Here is a 12,559-nt window from a genome sequence, read left to right as displayed (position 1 = left end):
AAAATGCCTAATACTTGCTTTAAGCTAACTTGAAAATAACGATAGTCCAGAAGTCCATGGTCGGTACACTATGCAATGCATGGTATACTTTTTCTTTCTACACTATATAATTTGGATTGACATCCTTTCTATTCATACCACTTCTTCTGTCCTTAAGTAGCTGATACCTCTGCCCTTTCGATTGCTATCGTAACTGCAGATTGCTATCGAAGGTCTGGTTCAGCAAACCAGAAAAAAAAAACATGTTTCTTCCTCTCACTTTCTTTTAGCCACTCTCTGCATACTGAAACAGCAGTACCTGTGGCACGTGATCTACAAGAAAGTAATTCAAGAAATAAAACATAATTATCTTCCCCCGTCCAACGGGAGGGATAATATTTTCCCATACTCCATGCTTAATAAGGGGACCATCCTATTCAATTTGATTGTCTCCTCCAACCGATTTATTAACGACAGGCGGCATTTGATAATGTCATTTAGACAATACAATCAAGACGCAAAATGGAAATGATATAAAAATAGCTCACAGGCCAGTGGTAACCATTCTCCTTCAAAGGAAGTGTTGAAATAACAGTACATTCACTATTATTTTATTATTACTTCCACGTCTTAGCTTATCTGCACACTATGGATACATCTCTGCATTTTAGAGTCTGAATGTGATGAATGTGTCTCCCTGAATGGGTTTCAGCACAACTCGTGCCAATCTCAAGATGATTGTTGAGAGAGAAGGATGCGTGCTAACAGGCTGAATAAGTGTGGGGAGGCTGGAGACTAAAAGCAATTAGAAGAGAAGTTTATGCAACTGCTGGAATCATAAATACATTTCAGCTGCACAGTGAAAGCCAAATGGTGGAATGGTTTGTTGTCTTATACTCCTTTGAGCTGTTACACATTGCTCATGCGTACAGCAGTGCAGCGTATATGTGAGTGTGTGTTTGCTCATGTTTACCTTCACAGCGAGGTACAGCCGCAGACCAGACAACATTTCCATCCTGAATGATGCAAGTGACCTGATCAGACCCCTGAAAATACACACAATAATAGCAATATTAGATCATGCCAAGGTTTGTTGCTTACACAGTCTTCTTCACAGACCTCTATTAGTACCAAGGACAAAAACTATTTTTACCTGTGTCCTTATGAAACCTTGATCACAGCGGAAAGCCACCGAGCTGCCAAGCTGAAACTGGTCACCATACCGTTGACCATTGACAGGGACTCCTGGGTCGTGACATTCATTTTGACCAAACGCTACAGAGAGAAATAAACAGAGACGAGATTAAACTGGAGTCACCATAACACACAACCAAATAAACTGTAACCAATAAAGCCAAATTATAAATTAGCAGAGAAAACAAATGTCATGCCAGTAAAGGGGTTTAAAATACATGTGCATATGTAGTGATTTGAACAGTGTTCCCTGGTTTTTCAATTTATTTCAATACCTGAAAATTGGTTCCACCAGAGAAAAAATGTGAAACCATTGCTGTATCACTTTCAGTGAATGTGACATCTCCCCTGAGATGGAAATATGGGAATGGAATTATCTTTATGTGGATTCAACCCTGTCATGTTTAGCTTATATTATCCCCATTCCAGAGATTAACCTGATCCCACCCAGAGCACACACCCAATGATTGGACACGTCTCAGGTTGATTAGCTACTGATGGAGAGGAAATGAGAGAGAAAGAGAGGAATAGAAGAAAGATAGAGTATATTACATATGCCGGCAGACGGATACAAACCAAATTGCATATTTCCACATGTTTTCAAATATACATGTAGAGGACACACTGCAAAGGCCAGGAACATAGACAGGAATGGCTAATATGAAAAGATTGGGAAGGATAAAAACAGGCGAGAGATGTATGAAAAAACACACAAAATATTCAAATTATACGTTTAAACCTAGACGAAGGAGAACGGAGACAAAAGCCAAGGTGAAAAGGGGAAAAACAAAACACTGATCTGATCTGTGTCTGTCTCGAGTAGCTGGAAATGTACTGTGAGTGTTTCAGACAAAGAAAGTGTGAGACAAGATTGTGCATGAATGAAAGAGTGAAAAAAAAAACATTGAGGAAGGCTGGGTCAGAATGAAAGATGGAGATCTACATGATGGGCTGGAGGAAAAACAATGAATAAGAAGGATCAGACCGAGAGGAAAAAAAGAAAGAACAAAAAAATAGATGACGTCTAACTTTGACGACAGTGTGGTGAACATTTTGTCTCAACGTGATCTATGCTAAAGTGAGAGAACGTGTAGTTTTGTGGCCATAAATAATTTTTATGGAAGAGTACAGTGATTTTTGTTCCTTGCGTTCACGTTTTCTCATTAAATGCTAAGAATCCATCACAGACAAGATGACATATATGAACCGAATCACAATTTGTATTAAAAATAAAACAATAAGTCACCTGTAAACGGCACACAATGGGGAAATCCGCTTTAGCAATTAATTAAGTACTAATGGAGATGATGGCTTTGTTCTCTTTTTGGAAGTAGCTCCAGCACCGTGTGAAGAAATCCTAATATAAATCCAACTTGAATAACCACTGCTGTCATCTGACAAAAGTAAGGCTTTAGACATAGTGCCCACATGTATACGATCGCTGTACTTTAACTCTAAAGTCAGAAACTAATAACATCTATTATATTCTGTGACCGGTCTTTGGCTCCAAATGCACTGCTTTTAGCATATAATCGCACAGTCGTGTGTGTCAGTTTTCATATCTGAGTTTCTAACATCATTCATATAAATAGATGGAAATATACCCACAGCACTTATTGATATTCATATATGCATTAAAATGTTAATGGCCCAAATTACCGAAACAGCATAAAAATGCCTGATCATTCTTAAGTCCCAGAGTAGAATTTATGTGATCAGACATTCAATTACATTCACAAAAAGTTGTACCAGCTGAAAAAGAAAAAACTATATGACTGCAGTTAAACATTTTTCTTTCTATGAGAATATGGCCTTTAATGTGTGTTTACACAATCACTCACAACGAAAACATTGCACAATATCCAGGAAAAAGAGAGCGTAAAGAGGATTTGCGTATTTCTATATTCCTCCGGAACTTCTGGCTTGTTTTCATTTTGAATGGCAGCGCAAACCTTTCATTTGTGTGAGGAATATTGTGGGGAAATGTGTCAGGATTGGTGATTTGACTTTTTATTACATATGGTGTGGTGATCAAGAGCCCAAACAAACAAACAAACAAACAAAACTTAGTAGTTTCATTTGTCAAATGTCCCCCCTAAAAGAAGAGCCAGAGACAAGGTCATTTGGGCATCAGTGTGTGAAATGGTGCAAAACTACAAGGTAATCATCAGAGAATGAATCAGAGTCAGTCATGCAGAAATGGTTCGGCTTAAAGCAGATAAATATACAGGCTGCAGCAGTCGAGCTCAAACCCTGACAATGGGACAGGCTTTGCTGATTGAGTAACACATGCAAACAGATGATAGCCAAACTCGGGACAGGTTACGGGACCGTTAGCGGTTATCATGGGCGTCGTGTCAGTCATCTATTATTCTGCCTTGCTTAACGTCATGATGAAAAGACATTTTCACCTGAGGCAGTTTTGTGTATTTGGCTTTTAATAGACTAGATATCTGGAGACAGTAAATAAGAAGGCACTTTGAGTTGGTCCTTCTAAGAAAATCTGGAAATTGAGTTGTTAACTTAATTTGAAATTCAACTGAACAGCTATATTTAGACAATAATCAGTAAGTAGACTAGTTGTGGTAGATATTAATCTTTCATGATCAGTGAATCATATCTTTAGTTTAAAAAGTGTTGTTTGTTTATCAAAGCGTTCTTGCTTCAAATTGTGGCTTGCATGCTACTTTAAGACCATCTAACAGTTATTCAGTAAATACTGTATGTTTCAACTGCATTGGGTTATAGACAACTGACTTCTGTTTTTGTCTCTCAGATCATACAACGGTACAAACTTCTAAATCGAGCAAGAGGCCCAGTCTCTTCCATCCTGAGGATGCTCATGTTTACTGCTGTCATTTCTGGATTGTTCAACAATTTTCTGCTATCAAAACCCCATTGTGGTTGCTTTGGAAGTATCTCAAACGCAATGTCACGCTGACATTTGGCTGGATAACTGTGGGGAAAATAAAAAATACAAAACTGCACAACAAAGCCGGCACACAAATTAATGCCACAACACAAATAACAGATTTCAGGCTGTATTTTCTGCTTGGATTTTTAGGGGTATTCAGACTTCCCTGGATATTGACAAAACCACAATAAGATCAAATACAAATAGTTTTGACAGTAAACCGATGGAGCCTTTGGTAGAAACTTTGGCAGTGTAAGAGTGAAGTGAATAACACAGACGAGATAAATTTAATATGCACGGACTGTATCAGGGCTAGCCTGTAAAGCTGAAAACTTGATTTACTTTTCATTGTGAGGAACATAATAAAATCACAGGAGATAAGAAAGTAGGTTGTACATACTAGTATAGCTGATATTGAAGCCTTTGCCAGTATTAGAATGATCCGACTGAAATTCCAGTCTCATGATGTGTCCATTCGAAGCGATCTGTGATGGAACATCTTTTCCTGAGAAGGTCCCAAATGTTGTTGGCTCAGACAGACCTAAAATAAAACACAGTTCAAGCGCTCTATTAGAAACACATTATAATGGTGCTTATCTAATTCCTCCTGTAGAACATTAGGCCAAGGACAAACTTGGAAAGTGAAGGGCTGCTGCAAAAGAAAAAACCAAACACCCCAAGAGATCTCAAGGGATGTATTAGATGTTATTAGAGCTAAAGAGAGAGATCGCTGAGATTATTTAACAGTTCTTCACACTCCTTTTTAAACAAATCCTAACATGCTATTTTGAAGGTTTTTTGCTGACCTATGTCCATGAACATTTAGCACTTCCTGCACATTTGTCAGAGAAAAATGTCAGAAGAAAGAATTTAACACAAAGCAAAGAGTATCAATTGTATTCATGATGAAGAATGGTTCTCTCTGAGTGAACACCAGTAGGTTATATTAAAAGACAGAGCCACTGGAAAGAAGTAGTCGTCAACTGTGTTGTGGAAGAACTGCTGTGTATAAAAGTGACTGTAGATTAAAGCTACTGTGCATAACTTTTGAATCCTCTTTCTGGGAATGAGAGCAATTACATACAAACAGCCACACTAAAGGTAATTTGTGTTTGTTCTCGCCATTGATCTTTTCCTGCAATGCCTCCTACAAACGTAGTTTCTATTTTATCTGGAGCATCAGGAGCCTTTCTCGGACGCATCCTAAATTTAATCTCATTCTTACCAATCACCAGAGACATTGGATTTAGAGAACACTAGTTACATTCCTAATTTTTTGTTTTTTCCACCATACTCCTAGCTGTTGTAGCCTGTCCTGCTCTCTCCATTGCTAAGGTTGTTCCCCTTTTCAGCTCGAACAAATGAATAATTGGTGGTTGACAGAAGCAACTGTTGCAGACAACTCATGCAAAACTCTGCTGCACTGTCTGAAAGACATAGCTTAATCACCATTGTGTGAACTCCTTCGGCAAGTGATTCGTATCTCTCACTTCTAATTTAACAGACAAAATACTCACTCAGTGACCTGAAAAATATAAACACTTGTTCGGTGCTCTACATACAGTGTCTCGACAGTGACTCAGCAAGGAACCTGGCTTTTGGCATTGAACTGAGCCAGACAGACATCAATGCCTCATGGCTGCGAAATGTTGATGCATAGATACTCTTTTCCACAGATGCTGCATTTGAGTGTAACCCCTATAGACTGATGTTGGGTGATTGTGGTCTCCAGATCATTAATGCAATTTTGTCCGAATGTGACTTGTGAACCATGCATTCCTACACAGTGCCGTCACCACAGTAGGAAGCATTATCTGTCTCGAAGTACCCATCATCCCCTCAGGGGTACATGATTGCAATGAATGGCTGAACCTGGCAGCTACGTTAAGGTATGCTCAGACATTAAGGCATCGCTCTATAGCCATTAACGGACCCACTGTATACCAGTTGAATGGTCCTGAAACTTCCCCACTGGCCTGTGCGGCTGTAACCATGCATCACCTCAGTATCGTCTGAGTCATTTGTGTCACAGCTTCAGACCATTTGCCGCAACAAATGGTTATACACTTTTGTTTGGCAGAATACACTCTGCACTTGAGGGTGCACCCCAGTGATACAGCCAGCAGCAAAAGATACAGTGGGGAGTGCAATAAAACCCTGACGGGCTACAAAGAACAAAACCCAGCAGGCCCATATCAGTGAGATATGGAGTATACATAATGCACAAAGAAAGAGATGTCATCCCCAAATATGGTAATAAGACGCTAGGAAAGATAGAAGCTGAGGTGGTTGATGAGGAAATCAAACGCCACAGCCAGTAACAGCAATTTGTAGCAGGTAGAAATAAACAGATTAACCACCAGCAGCAGCAAGGACGATCAAGAATACATGACAGACATTGTGGGGTTATAAAGACTGCCTTATTGTCTTGATTGAATGTGATTGGAAATTTGTTTGAGTGGGATTGCTGATTATGAATGTCAACTCCTGGTCATAAGCTATTGGCGTGCACTACTTCAGTTCACTGTCACAAGTATCACAATGCCTGTTGCTGCTGATGGCCCACCAGGAGTCTACCTGATTGGTGTTGCAGCATGAATTGTGATTAATCAGGAAACACCTGCAGTCTTGCATGAGCAGGAGAAGCAGGCACTGGTGATTATTCATTATGGCCTCTGCCATCCAACATTTCGCTTCATCCACTGAGGGCCATCTCACACATAGCGAGTGGTTTTATGTCTCATGTTCTGAGGCCTCGTTTATCACCACTGCATACATACAAAACAGGGCTTCAAAGATGTTGCCTACGGAAGATATTTGTAAAGAAAAATTGCAGACAATAAGCCCGTACCTGTACGGTAACTCTGATCCATGTGTAAGAGATTTTTGGAGACTGGGGAAAACTGGTAACACATATGATTATGTCTGCGCCTTTGAGAATCTCTCGCTCTGAAAAGATACAGGCCAACTCCAGTATCTATCTCCCAAACCCTTAGAGCTGAGAAGACAGAGTCAGGGCTGCATGATGTCCACACTCACTGTGACAAACACCACAGCATGGCTCAAACACAAATGACAATGCCAGGATGCATCATGTGGCAGAGTCTGGCTCAGCCTCAGCGATTCTAGCCCTGACAATTCCGCTGGTATTTTTTTCTTCTCAACCACATTAAGTGATAAAATAATCTTGAAATGCTTCAAGTGTATTTGTAGAAATGGAGAACAGAACATGATTTCATTCAGATAAGGTTAGGTAGTTAGAGTTTTGTACATTTTCATCGCAGTGAACAGATTACTGTTCCGGCAAACTACGGCCTTTATCAACTCACCCTACATCTGCACTCATCACTGGCTATGATAATGACAGAAAAACCTCCATGGTGGATTTTGGAGTTGACTACTGAGTGTCCCCAGCTGCCACTTGCAAGCTGACACTTTGGTGAGGCACCAAAGCTCACCTCTGTGTCTGACTACTTTGTTAAATTTCAGGAATTGTCCTATTTGCTGCACTAACATCTGCGGCAGCCATTAGCCTCTGCGAGTGTGTTTTGTGTGTATCAGCGCCTCCATTCTGTGCAGGAACGACGTGTACATCAGTCTTTATGAGAGAGTTGCATTGACCATTCATGCTTAATTGCAGGAGTGTAGTGGGTGGAAGATGAGCCAAAGAACGCATAAGTTAATTTTGAGTTTTATGTACAGGCATGCATGTACACAGTTCTATACATTCGATTGTTTTTTTATTGAAAGCCATTTTTGTCTTTTCTACTCGCATCTTTTTTTTGAATGGATCTTATGTAAACTTTGAGGTACAATTAGGGTCCAGGTACACAGACTAGTTTTGAGATTGCTACTCAAGGTTAAAGCAGCTCTGTGGCTTTGACATCTACAACTGCGCTTTTCCTCAAAAATCTAACACTTAACAAGTTTTAATTTGCACAGCATATGGTTTATGCATGCACCTCTCCTGCAGTGGAAATGTAAAATGGTTTATGCAGTTATCCATTTCATTCTTTGAGTGATAATCATGCTGTTTCTGATCATTCCTGATCTTAAAAAAATCCACGTGATCATATACGCATGACAAAAATAGTCGTCAAAATAGTCCCACTGGAACGTTTCTCTTTATTTCCTCCTTGACTTGGAGTTTTGCAACTCATGCACTTAGACTCAATGAAGCTACACAGCGACTGAGTTAAAAGGCATCAGTCTCTTTGTTCTCCAGCAATCCAAAAGCCCTCTAACTTGTTCATTATAGCAATGATAGGCAAGAGAAAGAGAATCTACGAGACAATAACCAAAAGAGTGACAAGATCCTGTGCCGACTTATCTAAGAGGAGCGTTTTAGTGAAAAGTCTTTTGTCCCAATCTGTCACCATGATCTTTTATATCAGATGGAAACAGTGGCTTTCTGATTACGTTAACCATTTCTATATTGTCCAAACGTAGAACTAAAAGTTTATTACATTTTTCAAGCTGGATTTCACACTACCGTTGTTCAGCTCCAGGGAGTTTTAAGCTATTACTGTGGTTGCTTGGTTCACTTTTGTTTGCCATTTCTATTTCAGTGTTCCTTTACTCATGAATACCTAAGAAGACAAAGCCATAAGTGTCAAGGTCATATAAAACCGGCGGTGAATGGGAAATTACATTTTTTTGATGAGTTAAGTGCAGAATGTAAATGGCCGTATAAATGTAAAACTGAGGTCCCACACTGGAATCTACGTGTGACACATGGACAGAATACTAGGAAATACCAATCAGTCATGAAGTCAATCTAAGTGGTTATCAGCGCCTCTTCAAACAAGTCCAAAGCCATAATTTAAATGACAGTGGTACTGCAGTGCTAAGTTAAACACATTCTAAAGAACCGTGGTGCAGACTAAAATTCTAATTGATTATTAAATATATTCCGTGAGGTTCCAAAAAGCAGAGTTGGGCATGCTAATACCAGTATTTAACATTCTAAACATTCAAGCGTCAGAATAGTGAACAGTGATCCTTTAAATGCTTGATCTGGTAGCCGGCCAAGAAAACCACTTTCATCAAACTAACGTCCAATGCTGTGTTAATTAAAAGCATTTGTCGTTTCACTTGATTTGTTTTTATTTGACTTGTTTTCATGTAATTTGCAAGTTGGCTCCATTTTTGAAGCAGTGTGTATCAGGCCTACTGAAGAGCACTTGAAGTTTGAACTTGAGGTGAACCTTTTTACATAGAGAGGTAAGATGCACAGCAAACATCGCAACAGTTTCAAATTCTTAACTTATTTCATTAAGACATATCAGTATAAAAGTTTTTGGTCTTCATTTCTGAATGCTGGCAGCATAGTGTGGTTTACTTGCAAACAGCACTGATTCATCACCAGTCAGAACAAAGTGTAACTTCTAAGCAATTTCTGTTTGCCCGTTGCAACAGCAATGGCTGCCTGCAATTATCAAAATGCATGCACAAAGAAAAACAGAAAATCCCTGAAGAGGAACAGGTTTGCAGTGATATTAAAAAACAACTTCAGCTTTAATCACCAGTTAGTCAAATCGTGGCTGTACTTGATCCAGTTTACATTAATACCCTTGATTACAAAGGAGACCAGCAGGTGAAGTGAAAATGATTTAAGTGATCAAAAGATAATCTATTTATCCATCCATCCACTTTACCAGCCACTCATCTTTCTAACCAAATCACATCTACAACTATCTTTATCTACAGATCTAGACACACTGTAAATATTTCAGCAATAACGCACATTAAAATTCTTAGGTGTTAATTTACTTCTTAAAATGGAAATAAAAACGAAACTAATATCACGGTTACAAAAATCTGATGAAATGTTTAGCTGTAATTACCTTCATCTTTGACCACCAACCAGTCGAATTGTGGCTCGAGGTCGAAGTCAGAGAAGAGGAGATGAATTCGGCTTCCCGGTTCAGAGATAATCAACCACACACAATTCAGGTTATTACCATACTCCTCGGGGTAGTTTGGGGACAATACAGTCCCTGATGGAGCCGTGAAGTTGAAGAAACAGGAGACTATAAAGAAGAAGGAACAAAGGAAGAAAAGCAGGAAAGAAATGTGTTTATAGTTTATAGGTAAGTGAGTGCGAATGTAAGCGGCAAGGCACACGTAGATAACAAACCACAAAGTAAGAAAGAAAAAAGGATCATATAAAACCAAAATATAAAAGGAAAAATTAAACACAAACGGAACAGACATAAAAATACAAGTACGTGCACTTACAGACACAGCTTGGTTTATTGCCAGACCACTGGTTGTTGTGCTGGCACGTGATGGTTCTTTCTCCCACAAGTTCAAAGGCTGACTGACAAAAGAAGGTCAAGACGTCACCATGCTGAAAGCGATCACCGCTACGGCGACCAAATGCTGGCACCCCGGGATCGCCACAGCCTCCTCGTTCGATCTCTGCAACACACAGGACCTCATGTTTTTATACGGATAATTAATGTCAGCATGTGACATGGTGACATTCAGATAAGGGATTGTCTGCTTTTGTTTGTGAAGAGGGGTTAAATGACATTCATGCGCTGATTTTCAGATAGCCAATGAGTCAATTCCATGGGTGCATTAAGGGGAACCAGATAAGGGATTACAAGATGACGGCTCATTAATCTGAATGAAAGTTGCCCAGTTGGTGAAAGTGTCCAAGCTTCGTCCAGGAGGTACCCGAATGTTCCACACACTTCTGCAATCTCATAGAGTCCGCGCATTAACATCCTTCTTTGCCAAGCGTAGGGGCACGACTGACTGGCTGACTTCCAGTTGGCTCCTCTAACTTTGCAAATGTTTTTGTACGGAATTAATCAAATTCTTTAAACAAGTCATTCTGTTAGGTTAGCCAGGATGGGGAAAAAAATGATATAAAATCATTTTATAGCTGCACCATTTTCAGTGATTGTTTCAGAACTCATTACAGACTTCCTTATGGTCCAAGAAAAAACAAACAAACAAAAAATCAATTCCATAATCATGTGTGTGTCGCATATTTGTGCAAACAATTCCAAAAAAGTTTATCACAGCTAGGCCATGCAAAAGTTTTAGCTAACATCTTCTTGTACCTTGTAGACTCTACAAAGTAAGTCCCCTCAAAAACAGACACAGGGGGGTGAAGGATATTGTGGACATTTCTTTGAGTGTGTTTTTGAATGCTTTCAAACTGACCCTTCTTAAGCCGTCAGAATACAAAGGCTTCAGTCAGAAGGAGAACAGTTAATATTGCTCTGTGGGGCACAAAAGAACCTGAACACACCTGGAGTTTTTCTATTACTCTGCCGTGTTAAGAAGCAGATATACAGCCTGTGAGAAAATCATTCATTTTATTGTTTCCCCTCCTCACGGCTAATTGCCATCAAGGTAATTGTAGCGCAATTCAGCTTTAATTGTGAAAGGCAAAACAATAAGTGGAGGTGCACAGGTAGATGCAAACACAGGCACACAGATCCATTCATACTCTTGTTAAGTAACCAGCAGGAGGTGAAAACCGAAGAGAGCAATGCTGATGTGAGTGACGATGTATAAAATATGACTTCCCGTGGTTTCCGTGTACACCTCTACAGACTCATACAGATTGCTGTGTCTGTCCGTTGTTTGCTTGTTTACCTTCCTCCTTCTTGTCTCTCGGAGTCCTCCTGTGTCACACTGTCCCATTCTTCTTATTGCTCCTGCTCTAACTCAATACACTGAGTGAGAGGTACGGCCAACTTGGCCCGCAATGCCACTCGGTTGATTTGTGACTCATTTTTAATCCCTTATTCTCCACACGGGAGTGTACTATTATCCATTACATTCCCCTCGCTCCCCTAGCTTAAAATTTGACATTCTACCAGACGCCTGTCGTCTTGTAACACATGCTCCCCCATGCCCCTGGATTCGCTTTGGGCAAACACATCTCAAGGTGAGGTATGTATTCGTGGTGTGTGTGTGTGTGTGTGTGTGCGTGCATTCACCAATTTGACTTTATCGGTTGCGATGTAAGCACGTCCACAAGAATAGAATACTCAAAGAAGCAGCAGGCGTGTGTGTGTGTGTGTGGCCGGCTGTCGCACTGCTGATGAGTGTCAGGCTGGATATCAGCGATCTTGAGCCGCAGGTAAGTCTGTCATTATATTGGTGAGTGTCGCTCTCATTTTTTTCTTTGTCTGTTTTTAGTTAGTTCTTTCCCCTTCGTCTGTTCCGTCACGTTTGTCTTTCAAGGTTCAGAGAGTTTAACCAGTGTGCAGAACATATGTAGAGTCACAGCTCAGCGTGACAGATCATACAAGTAATTGACATAAATGAGAATAGAAAAAAAAATAAGGACAAAAATGTATTCAAATCGTATGCGGTAAAAGCAAGAAAAAAACTTTCTGCATTGCACAAAAGTTTCACTACACTAGTATTTCACTACACTGCAGCCAAATTTAGTTTCACGCTGGTACATTATGGAAATCCACTTGCAAAGATAACTGCTTGATG

The 12,559-nt window shown here is 39.8% G+C and overlaps 1 protein-coding gene across 1 annotated transcript in view; it reads right to left on the bottom strand.

The window, feature by feature from the left end:
- Positions 1 to 12,559, bottom strand: part of LOC311485387 (CUB and sushi domain-containing protein 1-like) — a 285,694-nt gene that overhangs the window by 115,323 nt on the left and 157,812 nt on the right. The window contains exons 12-16 of the mRNA XM_084540754.1: positions 10,328 to 10,510; positions 9,934 to 10,119; positions 4,488 to 4,628; positions 1,133 to 1,254; positions 953 to 1,025 (exon numbers count right to left, since the gene is read on the bottom strand). Of these exons, the coding sequence (XP_084396880.1) occupies positions 953 to 1,025; positions 1,133 to 1,254; positions 4,488 to 4,628; positions 9,934 to 10,119; positions 10,328 to 10,510 (705 nt within the window). The remainder of the gene's footprint in view (positions 1 to 952; positions 1,026 to 1,132; positions 1,255 to 4,487; positions 4,629 to 9,933; positions 10,120 to 10,327; positions 10,511 to 12,559) is intronic.

The sequence above is a fragment of the Chelon labrosus genome, assembly GCF_963514085.1.
Source record: "Chelon labrosus genome assembly, chromosome: 3".
Taxonomy (NCBI): domain Eukaryota; kingdom Metazoa; phylum Chordata; class Actinopteri; order Mugiliformes; family Mugilidae; genus Chelon; species Chelon labrosus.
The sequence above is the reverse complement of the archived record's forward strand: the minus strand, read 5'-3'. Positions and strand labels throughout refer to the sequence as shown.